Source organism: Diabrotica undecimpunctata, chromosome 10, assembly GCF_040954645.1.
Source record: "Diabrotica undecimpunctata isolate CICGRU chromosome 10, icDiaUnde3, whole genome shotgun sequence".
NCBI classification, from domain to species: Eukaryota; Metazoa; Arthropoda; class Insecta; order Coleoptera; family Chrysomelidae; genus Diabrotica; species Diabrotica undecimpunctata.
In genome coordinates this window covers 38,518,271-38,542,920 of record NC_092812.1, presented here as the reverse complement: position 1 = coordinate 38,542,920, position 24,650 = coordinate 38,518,271, and the positions used below count along the sequence as shown (strand labels likewise).

The 24,650-nt window shown below is 34.0% G+C and overlaps 1 protein-coding gene across 2 annotated transcripts in view; it reads left to right on the top strand.

The window, feature by feature from the left end:
- Nucleotides 1-24,650, top strand: part of LOC140452414 (octopamine receptor beta-1R) — a 78,834-nt gene that overhangs the window by 38,536 nt on the left and 15,648 nt on the right. For both annotated transcript variants that reach the window (XM_072546653.1, XM_072546654.1), the window contains exon 2: nt 13,006-13,398. In XM_072546653.1, the coding sequence (XP_072402754.1) occupies nt 13,006-13,398 (393 nt within the window). The remainder of the gene's footprint in view (nt 1-13,005; nt 13,399-24,650) is intronic.

Genomic DNA, 24,650 nt, shown 5'->3' with positions numbered 1-24,650 from the left:
ATAGAGAATTTGATAGATCTCAAATATGTAAACACGCATGGGATAATGAACATAGGGTTCAATGGAATGATTCAAATATAGTCCTAAAAGAAACGGATAGTAAAAAGGGAAAAATAAAAGAAGCGGCTCTAATTATGCTAAATGAGACCAATTGTGTCGCGAATTCCTCTGCAGAATGTAGTAGGATCTGGTTACCCATATTGAAAGAGGAAGTTATTAAAAGGAAAATACCAGTATTGGTAAATCAGTAACATTTAGAGGATACATCATGTATGTTTTTTAAATAACAAACATATAAAATCAGAATTTGGTGTTTATTGAAGGTAAATTAAATGCACGACCAAATACTTACCATATCGGGATAGTATTATGAGGTTTTTTCCTGGTTTTTTCCCTCATAATTTACTATGGAATCACTAACAGGAGAATTTTACTGTCATCGTGGCATGTGTTTGTCTTTTTAAAGACGAATTACATGCTATGATCTTTTCTGACGGACATTCTCAATTTAAAGTTGATTTCATGTAATCGAATGAACTATCTTATAAGTAAGGTCGTCCCAGGAACGCAACTCAACAATATTGGCAATATTATTTTAAAGTCGTCTACTTTAAAATGTATAATGTATGTCTGAATTGTTAATATAGGTGAGTCAGATAAAATTAAATTATTAAAAAAATTTTTCACTAATTAACAAAAAAAAAACAAAATTGTTTAATTTACTGTTTGTATTTTGAGAACGATTTCCGAAGTGGAAATTGAAATGTCAATAAACGTACTTTAACCTTTAATTGTGGCTTATTCCCATTTAAATAGTAATTACTTTAAAATGCCACAAGAAAATACCTTCAGAACAATATTAAAACCCTAATTAAAATCTCCTTAATGACTATTTTAATAATTCTAGTAATGAAGTTGGATAAAAATTCCATATTAATATAAAATGATCCAGTAGATGGTTTGATCCATAAAAATTTTTAACCTTACGTGAATTATGAATGTTCTTTTTGAAAAACACTTTTTTGAGAAGCACAATCACTCAAAATAAGTGATTATTTTACATTACTTAGCAAAGATTTTAGTTACAATTCGAAATAAATTATTCAGACTTCAAATACAAATATATCAGATTAATATCACACTAATACGAGACTGTCAGACTAAAAAAATGAGATTTTACAATACTTTATTTATAATAATTCCACTTGCTGAATTTGCTGTTCTAATTCGTCGCAATTGATGTTGCAAAGTTCCAGATGGTTCGGTGCTGATAGGCGGTAACTTCTTATTAAATTCGCGTGATCAAATACTGGATTCTAGCGGTCATTGTACTACATTCATCCTCTGAAGAAGTTTTGTGAGGGATGAACAAAACTTTGCATTGGCTTCTTCTGGAGTTTAGTTGCTAGAATTTTGAACCTGTAACATATAGAAGCCAGATAATTTTAATAAAGATATATACAGTAGTTGTTCAAAAATGGTTATGTCTATGGTTCCACGATTTTGTGTTAATTGTCTCAAGATGTTCTACTTCCCTAGAGGGTTGACGGAGTTTGTCTAAGTTGATGTGATCTATCCTGAATGGTTTAATTTATGTGATCCTAATTTTGGGAAGCACTAGCAGTTTATTTGGGATGGATATTCTTGAATATATATAACTCTGGATAATCTGAGAAGTTAAATTAAATTGGTCCACAATATTCGTTGTTTGCAGTGTCAAAAATGAATTTATTGAGATTCCTGTTAATATTATTTTTCTTACATTATTATTTTTTGATTTTGTGTTAGTAATGCAAATCTTTGCTTGTACCAGGTTGATGAGAATTATTTTTGGGTTGTCTTTCAGGTCTTTGGTCTTTAATTCCTTTTCAATTGTGAGGGTAATCTCGTGGGGAAGGTTCAGAATTAGTTTTTGACTTAAGTTGATGTTTTATATTTTTCTTATGAACTGTGAACTTTTGATGTATTAACGGTCACTCTTTTATAAGTTTTCCAGATTATCGCGAAAGTAATTTGTTTCTGGTGACTGTTTTTCGGGTATAAATGTTTGTGCTTGGTTTATACGTAATCGGAACTTGTCTCGATTTGTTTCTGTTTTCGATTACTTTCTCTTTGTTTTCTTGTATATGCCAGTTAACTTCCTTGTATAGTTCTTTAGTTATCTCTCTATTATTTTGTACATAATTATTTAGTATTATTTTCTCAACATCAAATCTATCTTTTGCGTCGATATGTCCGTTTAGGATATCAATACGTCTTAACTTAGTTACTGAATGTATAGGATTATTATACCCCATTATAGCGTATATCATTTGTTCTTTTATCTATAACTTTGCTTTGGTGTTTCTTAGGATCTGAAGATGTTCAATTAGTGTAGAATGAAATCTCTCAATCATCCCGTTGGATTGCAGATTCTCTGGCGTTCTATAGTGGATTGAGATTTTATGTGAGTCGATAAATTCTTATATAACCCCGTTTTTGAAATCTGTACCATTATCTGCTACTATCATTATTGGGAATCCATGGTGTGTTCCAAAAAATTAATAGGGCATTGAGTACATTGATGGCATTTCCTCAATCTATTGGGTAGGTTTGTCCATACTTCGAAAATGCGTCTATTATGGCTAGAAACTTCTGTCCATTGGGCTGAAATAAATCGATGTGAACTATTTCTAGTGGTTTAGTAGGAGTTGGAGTAACCATAAATTTTGGTTTGGGAGGAAGTCTGTCATATTTATTTTCTTGGCATATATCGCAGAAGTTTATAACATCTTCTATGTCTTTGTTTATATTAAGCCAGTAATATCAATTTCTTATTTGGTTTTCTGTTTCAGCTATTCCTAGGTATATGGTTAGTTTTTCCTTCATGATAGTTCTTTATAAGTCCCTTTTGTTTTTTTTTCGGAGTTAACATCTTCCAATACAAGATTACATTTTACCAGGTCGTATGCGTTGTTTTTAAAAGGTTTTCTGATAATCTCGCAAATTTCTGCAAAATCTTCTTCTTTCTCTTCAAAAAAAATTGCATATTTCTTTTTCGTGTTGAGGTGCTCCTTAAAAATTTTTATAGTATCAGCTTGTAACTGGTCTTTCGATAGCTGAATATGATAACGCTTTTTATAAGAAAAAATTTTGGCAATTGCTGGAGGTGTGGGCTATAGTGAACGGTTTTGATAATAATTTGGTTAATGAAAAATTTAAGTGGCTTTTCTGAAATAGGTATCCCAAGAACTGGATTTTCTGTTGCTGTACGTCTTGTTTCATTTTCGTCTTCGTCTATGTTTTGATCTTCTTTTTCAATCACATCGTCTGAAATATTTTCTGGGATTAATGTGTTTGCTTTTTTGATTACAATGTCGTTGACTATTCGATTTTTATCTGGATTATTATATGTTGACCATCCATCATCTTCCATGTTGCTTAAATCATCAAAAACTTCCTTAATTTGTGAATCAATGTCCTTAATTTCTTTTGTGTGTATTTCAATTCGAGACAATGCATCTGCGTTGGTGTTGACTTCGCCTTTTTTGCAAATTACCTCGTAGTAAAATTCTTCTAATTTTAGTCTCCAACGTACTAATTTGGATTTCGGTTCCTTTAAGGAAAATAGGTGTTGCAAGAGGCGGTAATCTGAAAGTATTTTAAATTTCCTTTCAAATAAGTATGGCCGGAAATACTTAGTTGCTCACACTATTGCTAACATTTCCTTTTCTATTTGTTGTGATAGTTGGTTTTTGTTTCATTCGATGTTCTGGAAGCGAAAGCAATCGGTTTGCCACTGCCAACTGGTTCTTGGGAAAGTACTGCTCCAATAACGTTATTACTGGCATCAGTTGTGAGATTAAATGGTTTGGAAAAATCTGGCTATTCCAATAACGGCTCGTTTATTAATAATTTTTTGCATGTGTTAAAGCATTCTACAAATTCGGGTGTATGCTTGATTTTAGCAACCTTTTTCAAGCATTTTGTTAGAGGTTTTGTGATTTTTGCAAAATCTCGAATAAACTTCCTGTAATATCCCAGGAGTTCAAGAAATCCTCTTATTTTTTTGCTGTTTTCGGAATTGGGTATTTTTTGATCGCTTATATTTTGGCTGGATTTGGTTTTATTCCTTCTTCTGTGACTACATGTCCTAGCAAATTAACTTCCTTTTTTAAGAACTCACATTTTATCGACTTTTATCGATTTTTAATCAGGCTTCTCTTAGTCATTAAAATACCTTTGTTAGATTTACAATGTGTTCTTGCAGTGATGTTAAACACGATTACGTCGTCCATGTAGACGAGACAGATCTCTCCTTGGAGTCTTTTTATTACGTTGTCCATCATGCGTTGGAACGTAGACGAAGCGTTCTTAAGTCCAAATGGCATTCGTAGTGTCCATTTTTTACATTAAATTCTGTTTCGACATCGTCCCAATTTGTCGAGGATATCGGTAATATGAGGAATCTTATATTACCGGTACTTTATTGTTTTCTCGTTGACCTTCCTATAATCTATCACTATTCTCCACTTTATTTTACCGGACGAATCTGGTTTTTTTGACACGATCCATATGCGTGACGACCATGATGATTGACCATGATGCCTTGATCTAACATTGAAGATATTTGTTTCTTTACTTTTTCCTTATATACATATGAGTACCGGTATGATTTCGTATATACTGTCTCTTCATCTTTGGGTTTGATATGATGTTTAACTTCCTTGGTAAAGCTTAGAGGAGTGCGTAGTTGGTAAAATATATCAGAGAATTTTCGGCACAGGCGGCGAACTTGTTCCTCTTGTTCTTGGTTAAGATGTTCGGTTTTAATCAAATGGTCCATATCTTACCTATATCCTGGTTCGGATGTTTTTTCCATTACATATATACTGGGGTGCAAAATTAATCACACTCAGATTTTTTTATTTTTTGTTGGTGTTTAGATCAAAACTTCTTTAATTTGTTTGAATTCTATTTTATGCTTTATTACCGATAACATTTTTTTCTTGTTTGAACCTGTTTAGATGTTTTGTGCAAACAACACTTTTACACATACGTTTTGTTATTAATGTGAAATAGTGGCTTAGTATTAATTTAAGTTTATTGTGGTACTGTACCTGATTATAAGTTCGGCTGTAGATTCTTGTATTGTCTCCTGTTTAAAATTTGCATTAAAAAAATTATGACACCAGAAGAAGTAGCACAAGCTGTTGCTTTACAGGATGATGGTCGGAGCGTTAGTTACATCGCAACTGCTTCAGGAATTTCTCGAAGTACAGTGTTTGATGCAAGACAAATATTTCGGGAAACAGGACAATACACCAGGAGGAGAGGTCAATGTAGACGACGAACCAAAAGTCAAGATGAAGATTGCTTTCTTAGGTTACAAACGTTACGCGATCGTACATTATCAGCACCAGTACTTGTTCAACGATTAAATGATGTCCAAACATGATGTCCGGTATAAACAGAAACACAGTTTCCGTTTTTACTATTCGAAGACGCTTAAATGAATATGGACTAAGTTCCAGAATACCTGTCACAGAACCTCTATTAACAGCAGATCATTGGAGGTAACGTTTACACTTAGCTCGCGAACATCTTAATTGGGGTGTTGACGATTGGAGTGCTGTGCTTTTTACGGATGAATCAAGATTTAACAGATACTCATTAGATGGACGGCCTAGGATATGTAGAAGAGCTGGTGAACGTTATCAGCAATGTTGTTTTACTCCGAGAGTTCAATTGGGTGTAGGTGGTATAATGGTGTGGACAGGCATTTCCCTAGAGGCTCATACAGAACTTGTTACAATTCGAGGGGGCAATTTAAATGCTCAACGATATATTCAGCAATGTTTTTAATATCATGTAGTGCCATTTGCCCATTTGTTGCAGAAAACTTTCGTTTGATGCAAGATAATGCTCGTCCGCACATTGCAAGAATAAGACGGGATTATTTGGATGAAGTTGGGATTCGTTTATTACCATGGCCCTCAAGAAGTGCAGACTTAAATCCAATAGACCAATAGAGCATGCATGACATATTCTTGGATGACGTATTCGACATTACCATGGTGAGTTTGAAATCATCAATGATTTGGAGCTAGCAGTTCGTCACGGATGGAAACAAATCCCTCAAGCAGACATTGCTGCCTTAATCCGAAGTATGCCTGATCGAATGAGAACCATAATTATAGTTCTGGAGGTGATACACCCTACTAAATATCGTTTTCCATAAAAAACGTTTATATTTAAAAAAAAATTTGGTTTCTTTGCAGATTTTCAAATCTTTTGAATTGTTTATTATTTTTCCTGTGTAACATTCTTGATTTGTAATAAATTTGACTTTTAAATTGTGTTTATTATTAAATATTCAACTGGGAACATCTTAAACTTTTTTAAACGCCTGTTTTTAGAAAAAATCTTAGTTTTTTTTTATTAGAAAAAGATGTCGCATCCACCAATAGGTTATTAGCGACGGAACAAAATATAAATAACAAAGTTAAACACCTACAGATTGTACAAAATGTTTACGGATCTGAGATAATTCACTATATTGTCACAGGAACAGTTTTGACCTAGGGCCTGTGGTAGAGCGTTTGGGATCTTGTAGCGCTGTCTTTCTTGGCCATATTTACTACAAATTGTTAAAAAGTGTTCGACTGTTAATCGGACGTTACACTGATCACATATAGGTGGATTTTTCTTTGTGAAAAGGTAGAAGTGCGTTAATCTAGTATGTCCTAGACGTAAACGCGCCACCGCAATTTGTTCTCGTCTATTGCGCGACGATGGAAACCACTGAGATACATTATTTTTGGGTTTATTTAGATTGGAATTAGTTTGAGACCACTCATTTCGCCACAAACACAACACTTTATTTTTAAAATAAGCTTTTAAGTCACTGGAAACACACTTGTCTATCGGCTCCGATAAATCACTTAAAATTGCCTCTCGTGCAGTCCTGTCAGCTTCTTCATTTCCTAGCGATGGTTTTCCTAAAAGAGCATAAATGCTGGATACAGGTGTAGTTGGGAAAGCCCCTAAGATTAATCTAAGACTTTTATTATGAATAATATCTAATGATTTCAGTAGAGATTTATTAGCAGTGGAATAGGCAATTGCTCCATAATCTAGCTTAGAACGTATTAAAGATTTATACAGGAGGAGTAGAGTGGATTGGTCTGAGCCCCAGTTTTTATTACAGAGAGATCTTAATACATTTAATCTTTTATTACAGGAAAGGATGAGTTGTGAGATGTGATTTTTTCATGTTAACTTTGAATCGAAGATTAAACCCAAGAATTTGTGGTGATCTCTAAACTCCAGCTGTTTCTTATACATTCTTAGGTTAGGAGGTTGTGGCAAGAAGTTTGAAGAGAATACGACTCCTATTGATTTTTCTATTGAAAATTGAAAACCTGTAAAGTTGGACCAATTTTCGAGAGTATCTAAAAAGTTTTGAAGAATTGACGACATTGAGGAAATATTTTTACCTTTAATAGATACCACTAAGTCATAGCGTATAAACGAGCCTGTAAGGGTGCTTGAATCTTTTTGATGATGTCATTTATTGCTACCAGAAATAGTGTTGGACTGAGTATGGATCCTTGGGGTGTACCATTTTCCAAACTATAAATATTTGAAAAGATATAATATTTATTTTTACTTGAAAATATCTGTTATTTAAAAAGTTTTGAATGAAAGCACGGCAGTGACCTTGAATATTGCATTTATGAAGTTGTCTCAAAATGTACTTCCAAGCTTTATTAAATGCACGTTCAAGTCAAAAAATATAGCAACACATTTTTGGTTTGTAGCAAGAGCTTCATGTATTTCACTTTCCAAATCTAAAATGTTGTCTGTGGTTGGCCGATCTCTTCTAAAGCCATTTTGCTCGGAGATTAAGAAACTAGAATTTTCTAAAACCCATGAGAGTCTGGAGTTAACAATATTTTCTAGTAATTTGCAGGTTGTCGATATCAGAGATATGGGTCGATATGATTCTGGGTCATATTTAGGTTTATTAGTTTTTAGGAGAGGAATGACTATTGCATTTCACCAAATAGCTGGCCATTGGTGGTGAAACCAAATTCTGTTGAATATGTTTAAGAGATACGTTATGGCTGAAACAGGGAGATGTTATAGAAATGCTGAAGGAATATCATCAGGCCCAGGACTAGAGTCCTTCAAGTTAAGAATAGATGAGTTGATCTCTTGAAAACTGATGGGATGGTTTAATGAATTATTTTGTGCTTCAAATGGATAAATGGAATTTTGTTCGGCGAATTCTTTGGCTTTGAGAAAATTGGCGGTATACTGTTGATTCGATGAGTGGCCTGAGATAGATTTTTCCAAAAATGTTTGCAATATCGCTGCTCGATGTTATGAAATTATTATTTTCTTTTAGCCCCGTGAAATTATATGAAATGTGTAAACCAGATATTTTCCTAACTTTGTTCCAGACATCAGATAAGTGGTATTGCTGTTAATTTCAGATACGTATTTGTTCCATGAAAATTGTTTAGCAGTTTTGACAGTTAGCTGTGCCCTTGCTTTTAGCATTTTGAATTTTAATTTATTTTCGTATGTTTTATGTTTTTTGTATCGGTTTAGGGCTGATTTAGTTTCATGGATTGCTGTAGCACAACGGTCATTCCACCATGGTACAGGACATCGGCTTTTAACAGATTTAGATTTACCAATAAATTTGTGGGCGGCGCTTAAGATAAGTTGATTAAACTGCTCTACATTCGAGTTAACATCGTCTATTATATCCAAACTGGAAATATTATTATCTACTATATATGTATAGGTTTGAGAATCCCAACTGAGACAATGAGCTAAATTTGGGTCGCAGAGAGTTAAATCGATGCATGAGGAATACCGTGTTGAAATATTGAAATTTGTAGGGCTACCATCATTAAGAAAATTTATATTAAGTTGATCTAAGATATCGGCAATAACCTCTGACAGACGTGTGATCTGAACTCCATACTATGTTGTGAGCATTAAAGTCGCCTAGAACTATAGGAGGACGTGGCAGTTGCTCTGATAACCTGCAAAGGCTATCAGAACTTACTTGTTTGTCACAAGAAAGGTAAACATTACAAATAGATACTAAACTGGTAGATATGATTCTAATAGCAACCGCCTCCAAATCACTGACTATTGGAATTTGTATCGCCTAGATGGATTTGTTTATTAGTATTGCTACACCACCGCTTGCACAACTTGCATCTGTACGGTCTTTGCGGAAACAAGTGAAATTTTTTGAATTGTACAACTGATTGGTCTTTAGGTTTGTCTCCTGTAGACAAATAATATCTGGAGAATATTCAGATAAAAGAAGCTGTAGCATAGGGAGACGATGGAAAAATCCATCAATGTTCCATTGAAGTATCGAGTTGAATGTTGTTAATAGATTCGGAGTTAGATGATACTGAACAATTGTCTACAGAAGAGTCACTATCTAAGTCAGAAATCTCTTTTCCTAAATGGTTGTGTAGTTTCTTTTGTAGATCTATCATTTGCATATTAATAGCTGCTTTTAAAAAGATGGAGTAAACCAGCCATATCAGTTGTAAATTTTTTAACGACGCTAATAGTGTCGGGGGAGCCTTGGACATTATTAATCAGTAAGGACAATTGGTGGTAATTTAAAACGAATGGTGAGATATGATTATCAATGAAATTTTCAAGAGTTTCCCGTGTAGATGGGACTTTAGCTAAGCGCGGTTTTTTTGGTTTACAGGGTTTGGGTTTTGCAAACAGATTTTCTGATGAAATTGCTGAGTCTGAAGGAGGCGTGTCGATCTCACCAATACTGCGTTTTATGGAAGAACTTGAGTTTTCGTAATTGCTATTAGAGTTTTCACTTAGATGCTGTGGCTTTATTACATTGGGAAGTGCTGGAGCAGACTCATTGGTAGTGACAGAAGTCGAGCTTGAAGTTTTATTTGTAAGATTGGTTGAAATGGTTGTTTCAGAAGATTGCGGTGATGCATCAGTTTTATTAGAATTTTCTGCAGTTGTATCTAATGCAAAATTAGCTGATAGACTGGAGGATATTACTTCCGAAGTTTGTGAAGACGGTATTGCCGCTGAATGAGGTTGATTGAAAGTGTTGCTATTAGGAATATTAGTAATTTCTTTGTCATGGAGATTTGTAGGTGTAGGTGATATGCTCGGATTTGATAATGGATAACTTGATGACTGCTGGTTGTTTGGTACCTTGTGTAGTATACTTGTTGAAACTGTTTGATTTGGTACTTCATTATTTGACTCAATATGAGTTGATTCCGTTACTGAACTGTTATTGCATTGGAATGATATGTGTCCTGTATTTTTGCAAATAAAGCAGGTGAGTGTACCTTGTGACAATAATATGCGGTAAGGTGTTTGGTCGAAATTTATTAGAATAGAATCTGGAATTGGTGATGTTATAGGGCTTATATAAACTTGCCTCCGAAAGCTCAATATGTAACTATATTCGGGAAGAGTCGAGCTAATTTTCAGAAATGTTATTGGGGAAATAAGCTTTAAACCGATATTCTGTAATTCTTCAACTAATACTTGATGAGGAATTGACGGGCAGACTCCAGATAATACTAGTCTTTCTGCTGAAGAGACAAGTCTTTGTGCTGTTACAACTTCGTCGAGTACTTCTATAGAGCCATGTTGTGTCATGAAGTTATCTACTACGGTTTTGTTTGCCAAATACGTGCAGATTCTATTATGAGATAATCTAGATGAAAAAATAATATTTTTGGGTTGATGATTGTGCCCAAAGGAATGAGATAATCCTGCAGTTAAGCATTATCGATACAACTAAATACAATTGTTTGGGTCTTACTCGGAAAAGAATGTGAAGCGGCTGATGCATAACTGTTTGTGATATTCGAACGTTGATTTACTGGACTGGTTAGATCGGAAGGTGTGTTTACATTGTGTGATGTCATTTTAAGCTGCGGCGGCGAAGGCCTTACTCCGACTCTGGTAAGTGACAAACCAATCGCATGCTACTATAAGCTACTTATAGCAGCTAACCTCACAAAATGATTTTACGGTAGTATATATTTATTATTTGACGTTTTCTTTTCACAATAATAAAATAATAATTACGTATAGATGACTTATGTAGGAGTATTTAGAAGATAAACACTTTAATTTTAAAAAACTATTTAATAAAACCACTTGTTTTTATTAAAAACTAGGAGTACCGAAAAATCTTAGTGTCCGGTTAATTTTGCACCGCAGTGTATATGAAAATCTTCGATGTATATTTCCTTAGTATCAAGTGGTTCCGTAAGGGAAAGATGAATAGGTTTTGACGTGAAGTTGGCAATTTTGGTCCAGGCGAAATGATTTTAGGCGTTGGTAAGAGATTCTCGTACTACGACGCCTTGCAAAATTTGTCTGGAAATAATAATAATTCCCTTTCTTCTTTTACTGGAACTTTGACTTGGCTAATTAAATTTGGTTCCAAGTGAATGGAATAAAATTGTGTTTTATTTGTTTCATATTTGATAGGAATTGTAGAATTTTTGTAACTAGAAGTGATTTAGGAAAGTTTAATTGGGCTTCAAAGAGTTTTAAATTGTCGAGGCCAATAAGGCCATCAAAAGTTTTGTGGAATTTAAGCAGATAAAATTTCATCTGGTTATCAGAATTAAATTCTGGAAATGAAGAAATTTTAGCACAATATTTTTGTGAATAATTTTGAAAAATCGATGTAACTACGAAAGGTTCATGTTTTATGTAATTTGGAAAATATGAAGAAGCTATTTTTGGATTAAGAAAAGAATTTGTGGATTCTGTATTGATAAAAAGTCTTAAAGTAGGCTTAGAAAATTCGATGTAGGGTAGCTCCTTCTTACCTGAAAATGAATGGAATTCTATTACGTTTCGGCTGCTTTGCCTTGGTCCTCTGGAAAATTTAAATCTTTGTACTCTGGTTGTTGATTGTCGTGAGCATCTTGGAAATTTGCGTAATCAGGTTCATAGTACTGGTAGTTGGCATTATCTTCTTCCCTATCTGCTTGACATTCTATATTGTATAATTCTTCGACGGTAAACTTTGGTTATGCTCGGTAATTTGGTGTGAAGTTTTGGCGGTCCTTGTTTGTGGTACCTAATATTCTCTCCTAGTCTCCTTTCGAAGGTTGGCGATCCAAATGGCAATTGTAGTTTTGGAAACTGCTGCGCAGCCCTAAGTATCGGTTTAGGCTGCTGTAATTGTCCCGGTTTGGGTGCCCATACATTTGACTGGTTCTGGGATCTGAATGCTGGAGGGTTTGAATTTTGTCTGAATTGGTTGAAGTTTGGCGGCCGGATTGGCTGTTGGAACTGAGATTGGAACTGGCTCTGTGGGTAGAATTGTCTAACTGGTTGCTGCCATTGCGGAGATGCAAAATGCTGTTGGTAGAATGGTTTTTGGATGGGTACTTGATGAGTTGGTCTTTGCGTTCTACGTTGTTGGTAATTTTCGTTTCTTCCTGATATTGTGGATTGTGTTATCTGGTTTTTATGTTTGTATAAAGACCACTTCCTTACTGACTCTGCGCCAACTATGAATGTTTTTTTAAAAAATACTTTTTAAAAAGCACAAACACTCAAAATAAACTTTTATTTTACACTACTTAGCAAAGATTTTAGTTACAATTCAAAATATATTATTCAGACTTTAAATACAAATATATCAGATTGATATCACACTAATATTAGACTGTCACACTAAAAAAGGAGGTTTTACAATGCTTTATTTATAATAATTCCACTGGCTGAAGTTGCTGCTCTAATTCGTTGCAATTGATGTTGCAAGGTTCCAGAAGGTTTGGTGCTGATAGGCGGTAACTTCTTATTGAATTCGCGTGAGCGAATATACTGGATTCTAGCGGTCATTGTACTATAAATCGTATTATAAATTACATCTTTTTGAATTTTCTAAAGATTTACTCTTATATAAGTAAAATTTATGTTTTGTTTTTACTTAACAATAACTTATTGATTCTCTTGTTCCAGTCTTTCCCAGTAACAGCTAGTACTCTATCAATGATGGTAATATCAGTGGATCGGTATTTCACCGTAAAGAACTACAGACCAATCGGACAAGTGGCAACGAGGCGTCAAGTATTGAGCTTTACTGTAGCTGCTACGTGGCTCTCAGCTGCAATTCTAGCATCCTTTCAAATCATTTCAAGATATAAACATCCATGGAGGAAGGGACTTACGATTAGTCGCATTGCTATGGTCCATATCATACCCGCCTTCACTGTGATGATGAGTCATTTGGGAGTTCATGCCAAGCTCACTGCTCTATCATTGACTGCTAGAGCAAAACATGGGGAGTTGCCTCTACCTATTCCTTTAATGAGACGGCCTACGCATGTTATTATTGTAGCTGGAATGCCTAAGGTACGTATAAATATTATTTAAAATTTGGTAATATAATAAGATGACGTACTAAAAGGAGACTGGGGTAAATATTGGTACATTGAAGATAGGTGGGGTGAATTAAACAAGCAATGGCCTATTACGAGGCAATCAATAATAATTAAATTAATATCGACTATATTTCCTTCAAAAACCTTGGTGAGATAAATGAACTTTAACTCATAGGTGCAAACAATAATCAAATCATAAATGGTTGCAATAAACAATCAAAACATTGTATACGTTAAAGATAAAACTGGGATTGCACTTACAGGTACATTCAATGCTGTTTTTACACTATTTTACAACAACCAACGAGCAAATTTGTAGATGTGTGTATGAGTCGAATCTCTAGTTGCATCTATTCGAGTCTGGTGCATTTAAATGACTCCCTCGCTTTCGATCTCGAAAATCCAGTTTTTTTACTGATGCTATAGGAAGGGTCAAACAGGAAGGAGAAATGTATCGCTTAATCTACACAACCATATTTAAATTTAAACGTTCTGTTCCCTTTAAAGTCTATAAGGTCTTTAAAAGCAAAACTAATAATAAATGCAATCATTACTTGAACAAAAAAAAATGAAACAAACAAATCCTATATAATTCTATAAACAAATATTCAAAACTTAAACTTAAATCAAAACTCTAAAGTAAAGCAAAGTGTGGCCATCTAATCTTCATCAATCGGCAAGGGACACATTCGAACAAGAGGCCGTTTTAAGGTTCCGGTGGTCGTATGCACGGTAGCTACTCGATGCTACCGATGCTGAAAATTATGCTTCTTTAAAACTACTAAGGCACCGAGTTTAGGTACAACGCCAGAATCTTACTATTCGGACTTTTGTGGCAATGTATTCCTTTCGCCATTTAGCCCAAAAATCTCTATGGATGCGTTTCAACAACTGCCATCTGGATAAACGATTGCCGAATGGCTCCGAAAAATCAGGCACAGACAAAGAGGTCAAGGATTAAAGAGTCAGGAAATGCCCTGGTGTCAAAGCGTTAAGATCTTCAACATTATTAATTAATGTGGTGAGAGGGCACGAGTTTAAGACGAACTTAATTAAATTCAAAACTGTATAAAATTCTTCGTAGGTTAAAATTTAAGCATCGACTATACGAGCAATATGATCCTTTAAAGAACGAATTCCGCGTTTATAAAAATACTGCCGAAATGTGGAAATACTTGAGTTATTGGACCTCTCCGAGTGATAAAATGTTGTAAAGCGGCCAAAAAGCTTCCACGGCTAAATTACTAGCCAATTCGAGATGTAAAGTCTTTGTGACGCAACATAAAAATAGACACAAATATGCCTTTTGAGTTTTAACTCCCCTATAGCGAAATATAGTTATCGAAAATAGTCCACCATAATCTAACCCACAAATCGAAAAAGTTTAATGGCACCGAGGCGAAATTTAGACAAATTATCCATAGGGAATTAAAAGGTTTTGATAGATTGTTTCCAACATCCAATACTATCCGTTGCAAGATAATTCGCATGGAATTCCCCAGATTAAGAAACTGGGCCGATATCAAGCCCAAAATGACTGTACTTCCTTAATGATAATTACTATTTAAATGGGAATAAGCCACAATTAAAGGTTAATGTAAGTTTATTGACGTTTCAATTTCCTCTTCGGAAATCGTTCTCAAAATACAAACATTAGTAAATTAAACAAATTTTGTTTTTTGACTCTGACTCATTTATATTGACAATTCAGACATACATTATACATTTTAAAGTAGAAGACTTTAAAATGATATTGCCAATATTGTTGAGTTGCGTTCCTGGGACGACTTTACTTGTAAGATAGTTCATTCGATTACATGAAATCAACTTTAACTTGAGAATATCCATCAGTAAAATCATAGCATGTAATTCGTCTTTAAAAAGACAACCACATGCCATGATGACAGTAAAATTCTCCTGTTAGTGATTCCATCGTAAATTATGAGGAAAAAAACAGAAAAAAAGAATCTCATAATACTATCCCGACATGGTAAGTATTTGGTCGTACATTTAGTTTACTTTTAATAAACACCAAATTCTCTTTTTATATGTTGGTTATTTAAAAAATATAAATGATGTATCCTCGATATGTTACTGACTTACTAATACTGGTATTTTTCTTTTAATAACTTCCTTTTTTAATATGGGTATCCAGATCCTACTACATTCTGCCGAGGAATTTGCGACACAATTGGTCTCATTTAGCATAATTAGAGCCGCTTCTTTGATTTTTCTCTTTTTACCATCCGTTTCTTTTAGGTCTATACTTGAATCATTTCACTGAACCCTATGTTCATTATTCCATGCGTGTTTACATATTTGAGATCTATCAAATTCTCTGATTTTAATATAAGATTGATGTTCACTTATTCTAACATTTAATGGCCTTGATGTTTCACCTAAATAAAACTGATCGCATTCACAAGGTATTTTATAAATACAATTCTTTGTCATCATTTGCTCATTGTTAGGTTTGGTTTTAGACAAAATAGATCTCAATGTGTTTGTGGTTTTGAATGTTGTTGAAATTTTGAATTAATTTCCTATCCTTTTAAGTTTTTCTGATAATCCTTTTATGTATGATATTGTTAACCTCCTCGTATTATTCCGTGTGTATGCTGTAGTGTCATCGAATGCGATAGTCTGTGGACTAGTACGCATTTCGATGCGCATCGCCCCGCCTCGAATTTTCCCATTGGCTCTTGACCTGGAAATCCCTATTTATCGCTCGAACAGCGCATATAAATATTGGCGATTTTCAGGTCAGTCCCTCACGGGCTCTCCGAGAGCTTAGAGCTCTCTCGGGGCTCTGCTTCCTGCATTTATTTTCTATACTCTGTGGCTGAGAATTGTTTCAACTTAACTTGGTGTTTTTATTTCGACGAAGAAATTGTCATGTAAGAAATATCTTGCCTTTTTTAAGGCAAGACACCGAAGATAAATATTTTCCAAGTCCATAACCCGAAAATGGACTTAAGTAGATAGAGGAGCTCTCGACAGCGATATTCGAAGCCCTCTACAGAGCACCCGGAGATAACAGAAGGTGGTTAGACCCTTATTTGTTACCCCGAGGTGACATGGCGCCCGACAACGTGGTTAAAATCCGAACCCACGACCCAGCTCGAATTCACAGAAGGCAATACACCATTGACTTCAATATAGGTTGAAGTCAAGAGAAGAATGGGGAGAACCACGTAGTGTTATGAAGCAATACTCTAACACTCCGACATCGAGGCCTTCTGCAGACCTGACGTCTTCGACGTGCAGACACCTTTGACGAGCCAGGCTTATTCGAAGTTAGAAGCCCCAGATGCCGATGGAAGTCCCGGAGTAGACCCAGTCATCGCCCCCCTACTGAAAGTGGTTGGACGACCACGTAGGCTTCGGCACACTGGTACTCTACGAAACCCCGTTGGATATGGCAGATGGGATCCGGACAACCGAGAAGAAGACGAGCCCGTTGGAGGAGTTGGCGCACCGACCGAGGAGGGACCTGTAGGAGCTTGAGATGCCGTCATCACCACCGACCTCCCCCTGTAAGTAGTGCAGTGTTGTGTGACTTATTTTGAACATTTTTACTTGTATTTTTATGCATATTTTCTTGTGTATTTTCACATGTATTTTTATTGTAATATTTATTCAATAAATATTTTTCCCAGCCGCAGAGTCTCCAGAGGAGGGGGGATGTCATCGAATGCGATAGTCTGTGGACTAGTACGCATTTCGATGCGCATCGCCCCGCCTCGAATTTTCCCATTGGCTCTTGACCTGGAAATCCCTATTTATCGCTCGAACAGCGCATATAAATATTGGCGATTTTCAGGTCAGTCCCTCACGGGCTCTCCGAGAGCTTAGTGCTCTCGGGGCTCTGCTTCCTGCATTTATTTTCTATACTCTGTGGCTGAGAATTGTTTCAACTTAACTTGGTGTTTTTTTTTCGACGAAGAAATTGTCATGTAAGAAATATCTTGCGTTTTTCAAGGCAAGACACCGAAGATAAATATTTTCCAAGTCCATAACCCGAAAATGGACGTAAGTAGATAGAGGAGCTCTCGACAGCGATATTCGAAGCCCTCTACAGAGCACCCGGAGATAACAGAAGGTGGTTAGACCCTTATTTGTTCCCCCGAGGTGACAGTAGGATCTCGTTCTAAGTTGTTCTATTCAGTCGATTGATGAAAATTCCTTATCTATAAACGATAAAGGATAATCATTTTTTAATAAAACAGATGTTCACAAATGTTTTTCCTCCATGAACGAATGTTCGTTAGGACAAGCAATTTTGGCCCTATTGTATAAGTATCATTCTTAGAGATTAAAACATCCAGGAAAGGTAGTGTGTTATTATATTCCTTTTCCATAGTAAATGTTATTGTCTCTTCTTTATCGTTTATATCATTCAGGAATATATCCAACAACTCTAATCAATGAGGCCATATTGAGAATATATCATCTACATATCTCCACCATACTGTGGGTTTTAAATTTTGTTTAGAAATAATATTTGTTTTAAAATCTTAAATAAACTAGAGCCCATTGCTAGACCAAAATTGTGTTTATATAATTCATTATTTAGTTAAAAATATGTATTATCAGTACATAATGTTAATAACTCCATTCTAGCTGATATGTATGGTCTTGTTCTAGTTGCCAATGTATCATCACACTCTAATTTTGTCTTGACTATATTTAAAGTCTTATCTAATGGCACATTCGTAAATAAACTATTTATGTCAAAACTTACCAAAATATTATTTGAATTAAATTTAATATTTGATAATTTATTTAAAAAATGTTGTGTATTTTTTATAAATGTGTCATTTTTATTTTCAAATGGTTGTATAATATGTATAATAAAAATTTTAATAGTTTACTACAAGGAGAATTCATGGTAAATTAAGTTAAATTAGGTACGTAAAGCCAGTGTTTATAAGAGATTAGAAAATGTCTTGGAATTTTATTCAGGTAAAAGGATAATGTTTCCTTATTATCAAATTATGACTAAATGGGCTTCTGTGAGAGGAAAGTTTATTACATGAAATCAGATTTATAGAACGTAAAAACACTCGATACCACGTGGGGCGAATTCTCGCCCCACATACATTTCCGCGAAATCCGACGAAAATATTTAATTTTCTGTTCGCGGTATTTTGAGTTTTACTACTTATTTATGCTCTTAATACATCAACTACCAATGTCCTAATCCGTCAAAGCGATTGATTAAACTTAATTATAGATATTAATAAAAACGTTAGACCTGGAGCGAGAATTCGCCCTATCCGGTATTAAGAAGGTTACTCATATTTACCGATTAATTAATTCATTAAAAACACAGAATTCCGAGCAGAATTCCTTAAAAAGTAAAATCACATATTTATTCTTAGGTTTTCATTCGATGGTTAAATCAAAAGCAATCAAAAAGGCAGTTTTTTTGACACAAGTGCCATGAGCCACAGTGTACAAACTTATAAAAGACAGTGCAGTGTTGCGAAAAAAAAGAAAGGATTCTGGTGTATCGAGTATTACCGAATTTTCATTTATCAGCTATACGGGAAACAATATATCATATGTATTCAGTGAATAACTTACCAAGTTCAAATAAACTTTTGAGTGAATCAAGAAACAAAGAAGTAATCCTCGAGTGTCATAAAACTACTTTTTGGAGGTTTTTAAAATCTAATGGTTTTATGTTTAAAACAGTGAATAAACGGCAGGCAATTATGAAATCCAGCCGTTTAATAAAGTGGAGGTTCGATTATTTGGAGAGTCTAAGGTCTTTTAGGAGTGAAGAGAAGAACTTGTATTATTTGGATGAATCTTGGTTCGACACCCACGATATAGTTGAAAAAAGGTTGGACCGATGGTAGTAAAAATTGCGTCAATAATGTTCCTTCCTCTAGAGGGAAGAGCATTTGTATTTCACATTCTGTGGGAGAATCAGGATGGGTAGAAGATGCTCTCTCTGTATTACTCTCTGCTAAGAGTGTAAGTGATTGTCGCTTAGATTATCATCAAGATATGGAAAGTACTTTGTTTGAAAAGTGGTTTGAGCAGCAATTACTACCTAAATTAAAAAGAAATAGCGTTATTATTTTGGATAATGCTCCGTATCATTGTAGACTATAGAGTAAAATTCCAAACACAAATTAAACAAAGCTGAAATTCAAGAATTTTTATCAAAACATGAAATATATTTTTTTTTGGTTTCTTACACAAAAAAACCACTTGTAGAACTATTAAAATTATAGCGTATTTTTATGTATGAGAGAGTAATAAAACAATAAATTATGTATGCAAATCCCTAAACTGTTGATACGGGTGACTCAATGAAAAACAGATATTTGTCAACAAGTTTACAGAAGTATATAGGAAAACAATTTTAAAATGACTATGACCACCAGGTATAAAGGTTGGAGCAGAATAGAATACAATAGTTGTGAGGGTTACTAATCCCTAAATAAGGTTGCCAGTGTCGGAGTGATAGAGGTTAACAGGTACTAATGAATTTGCAAGAAATGTAAGATGTTTATTTTATTGGTTATATATAACCAATAAAAGTTTAATAAGTACCTACCTATTTGCAAAATAAAGTTTAATTCTTTAGATAAAATAAAACGTTTTATTTTATCTATTTGCAAAATAAAGTTTAATTCTTTGCCTATTTGCAAAATAAAGTTTAATTCTTTAGATAAAATAAAACGTTTTATTTTATCTGAAATGAGTGCATTCCACGAAGTAAAGGTTTCAACAATCAAACATTTAATTCTTTAATTCCAGGAATCTACGACAGTAATTGACTAGATAATTACCTTCTAAACTTATTGCACAGAAAATGTGATAGTGGGTTTTTCCATTTTGTATATAGGAAGGTCCAAGTGGCGTATTCAAAATTCTTAACAGTTCACTAAAAGTAGGTACTTCAGTTGCAAGGTGCAGTTTATTGTGTATACTAGTGTTATGGAAAATTTGGAAGTGCCGTGTAAACGCCGAAAAATTGGTCCTCTAACAGTTAATGAAAAAACATTAATATTTAATTGTTTTAAATCATTTACAGACAAACGTTTATGTGAAAGTGTTGATGAGACCGTTGAGTTAGTTAGCAGTATACATGGTGTTGGGAAATCTACGATTTACAGAGTTATTAAAGAAGAGAAATGTGGTAGTTTTCAAATGCCACGTAATGCTCCAGGGAAACCAAAATTTCAAATAGAATATCATTTTAAAGAAGGACTTCGACGGAAAGTGCATGAATTCTTCTTTAGACAAGAATTTCCAACATTGGATAAAGTTCTTGTTTCAGTTCGAGATGATAAGGATTACCCAGAAATGAGTCGAAGTACGTTATGGAAACTTTTAAAAGAAATAGTCTTCCGCTGGAAAAAGAATCCCAGAAAGTCTATTTTATTAGAAAGAAGCGATATTGTCATATGGAGAAGACATTTTCTAAGAACCATAAAGGAAATGAGAAACCAAAAAAGAAAAATATATTATCTTGATGAAACATGGATCAACGAGGGTCATACACCAAATAAATTTTGGCAGGATGAAACTGTTACAAGTCAAAGGCACGCTTTTGTAAATAACTTATCTACTGGTTTAAACCCACCATCAGGAAAGGGACGCAGGCTGATAATAGTACACATTGGCAGTTCAGACGGTTTTGTTGAAGGTGGTTTATTAACTTTTGAATCAACTCGTACCGGTGACTACCATGAAGACATGAACGCTGATGTCTTTCAAGAATGGTTCGAACAAATGATAGATCTTCTTCCTAAGAACTGTGTAATAGTAATGGATAATGCAAGTTATCACTCCAGACTTATAGAAGGACTGACCACAACCAAGTGGTTAAAAAAAGACTTGCAGAATTGGCTGAGTTCAAAAAATATTACGTACCATCCTGGATCTATAAGAAAGGAACTTTATTCGTTGTGTGCCCTTCATAAAGAAAAATTTAAAAAATACGAAATTGATGAAATTGCCAAAAATCGTGGAATGACAGTACTTAGATCCCCACCATATCATTGTGAATTAAACCCGATTGAACTGGTATGGGCACAGATAAAGAGTGAAGGTTCAAGAAAAAATACCACTTTTAAAATTCATGATGTTAAACAGTTGTTTTTGGAGGCCGTAAATAATGTAAAACCTGAAAACTGGGAAAAGGCAGTAAATCACACTATTAAAGAAGAGGAAAAAATGTGGAAGCTGGACAATATTACTGATAAAATGATCGAGCCAGTTATTATAAATCTTGGTTCTGAAAGTTCATCTTCTGAATCTGATTTGGATTTGTAACAAGTAGCTGTAAGTTTTATATTAATATTTTTATTCATCTATTTAACATACCTTAGACGGTTTTAAAAACTCTTTTTCTCTTTTGTAATTTTTAAAAATTAAAAAAAATGTGAATTTTTTAAAACCCTTTTTAATGTAGGCCAGTCAGTTCTAATATAGTGTGTGATAAAAGAGGTCACTTTTGTTTACATACACATAACACTTTATAACACTGAAATAATTCATTTATTTTTTACAATTATTCAAAGTAATTTTTCAATTAATCTTGAGCACGCCCATGGAGTGGTCGGAGGTACCAGTTAAAATTATGCTAATTACTCTCTCGTTCATAAAAATAAACTATAGTTAAATGTGAAAAAAATTATGTTATCGACAGGCTAGCTGAGAGTTATGGCCATAAAGTAATAAGATTACCCCCTTATTACTGTGTACTAAATCCAATAAAATTGTTGTGGTGTCAATTAAAAAGTAATATGAGGAAAAATAATAATTCTCCCAAATCATTTTCGATTCGACTTCCACTCGATTTAAATGTAGACGATTGTTAAGTTTAAAATTATTTTTTCTTAGTATTTTTTTACTACGTTAAATATATATTTTAATTTAAAAGTATTACTTTTATGTATTTTTTTTTACTTTGTGGGATTGCTGTAATTTTGATAAAATGTATCAGTATATAAGTCCGACCCTGTATACAATTATACCTAGAAGATTTAATCCGAAATATCTTGCAACTAATAGTACATTTGGTCAATACTGAATTAACGGCTTGTATAAAAGACAGTATCCAAAACCTTTGACTAACTAAAAACTGACCACTCATATCCAGCATGTAAATACTTCTCATGATAATGACCAACTAGGAGAGTAGTAATGCGAGATTTTTTTGGTAACAAAAAATATTGTTTTGCTTTATGCGACAGGGAAAACGTTAGACACTGAGTATTATTATCTAAAAATACTCCCAACTTACGAAATGGTTTCGGAAACGAGTTTGACTGAAAATGTTTTTTAAAATATTTTTTCTTTGTGAATCTGACAAGAATAATTAACGAGCCTTCCAATTCTACCGAAGACAAGGGTTCTCCATTTCGACTTATAACAAGAGTTGTGCTCGAGTCGCAATATAAAAGCTAAAATTCTTTATATCGAGGTAAAAGACGATTTATTTTTTAGAAAAAAAGACAAGAAATGTTCCTCACGAGTGGAAACAAACAATAAAGTTTTATTTACCTCTTCCAAAGAGGATTTTTCCTGCAACGAAGGAGGAACATCTGGAAACATTAATGGAATATTATGAAGGTTAACAAGTTCTTCGCAAAAACGAAGAACTTTTAATCCAGTGCAATACGACTTAAGAGTCTAACCAAGCATACACATTTTTAAAGATTATATGCTTCTACGACTGTAACAGAATCGACATAAGTTTTACCAAATAAACAGCACCTAACAATTAAAATCGAGGAATGATAATTTGTTTTATAGGCGCTACTTTTGATTTGGAACAAAGTAAATTAACTTCACCTATGCTATGAGTATCAACACTAGGAATATAAATGACACAAGCATATCAGTTTTCACTGGCATCTGCAAACCCATAAAGCTCTAAGATGGGCATGAAGAAGTATTCAAAAAACAGAAATTTTAAACTGTAAAATCAGAGATAAATTGCTTTTATATTGGTCTCATATACGAATTATTTTCGATCGAGAGCGATCATCCCATTTAAGACCTGTTTCCCAAAATTGTTGGACTAAATGTTTAATGAAAAAGGTAATAGGTGTTAAGTAACCACAAGGGTCATAAATTCGAGCTAATTCGGATAAAATCGATCTTTTGGTACAAGGGACTTCTTGCAATTTGACTGAAAATTAAAAGGCATTGGACTAAACTAAATTCTGAAAATATAAAAACCCCCATTAGGGTACTATCTGGTACAGAATACACAGCAATTATGCGAATAATATGTTTGTGAATATTAAATATGACTTTAAAATTGAATAAATAAACAAAGTAAAACTCTAGTGAAAAAACAATCTAGTATAATTGAAATTAAATAACTAAATAACTAAACAAACTTATAAGTATTTGGTAAGTAATATGTATTGAATTATACAACTTTATTGATAAAATGGACTTTTATTAATACCAAAGAAAGCACACTCTTACTTGACCTAAAAACTATACACACCCGACCATCTTCAACATCTGTCCTATTTCATGTCTCGCAAGGTGAGTTCCGCTATTTACTACATTTCTCCCCTTGTATAAAGAAAGCTTCTTGGGTGGTTTCACAGATCTCGCATATCTGGTAACCACTGATAAATGTGTCTGCCCAAATTGTAGAAGAGATAAAATAGGGCTCCTAGATGTTTATCAATTTGACTGTGCCTAGGTGAATTGCTAATAACGGTTGCATTATTACTGAAATTTGGAATTGTAGTACTATTTTTCTCCACCTGAAGGTCCATGCCATTACTTACACCAATCTTAGGCAGGCGGGTGGGTGCAATATATGTGTTCTGATTAACATTTAAAGGCGCTTTCTGAATCACTGCACTATGACTCACTTTACTTCTAGGTATTTCCTTAGCTAGCCGTATATTGTATAACATCATTAATATGCATTCAACAAGGTAAGTACAATAACTTAAGACTTTAACTACATTTTCCAAGTACCATCCATATGTACGAGTATTTTTGACATATTGACATATACTTGGTCATTAGTATTATACAATTTACTATTTCGAATTGATTGTTTAGAGTTTACAAAATTACCATTTGCAGATGGTCTCAATAAATCATACCTGGTTCGAATCTAATTTTAAACATACGCTGGGCTGGATAAATGCACCTGTTGTAGTAGAAGGAGTATTAAGGTAGGTGAAGAGTAAATTAGTTAACTTAATTTTCACAACGGGT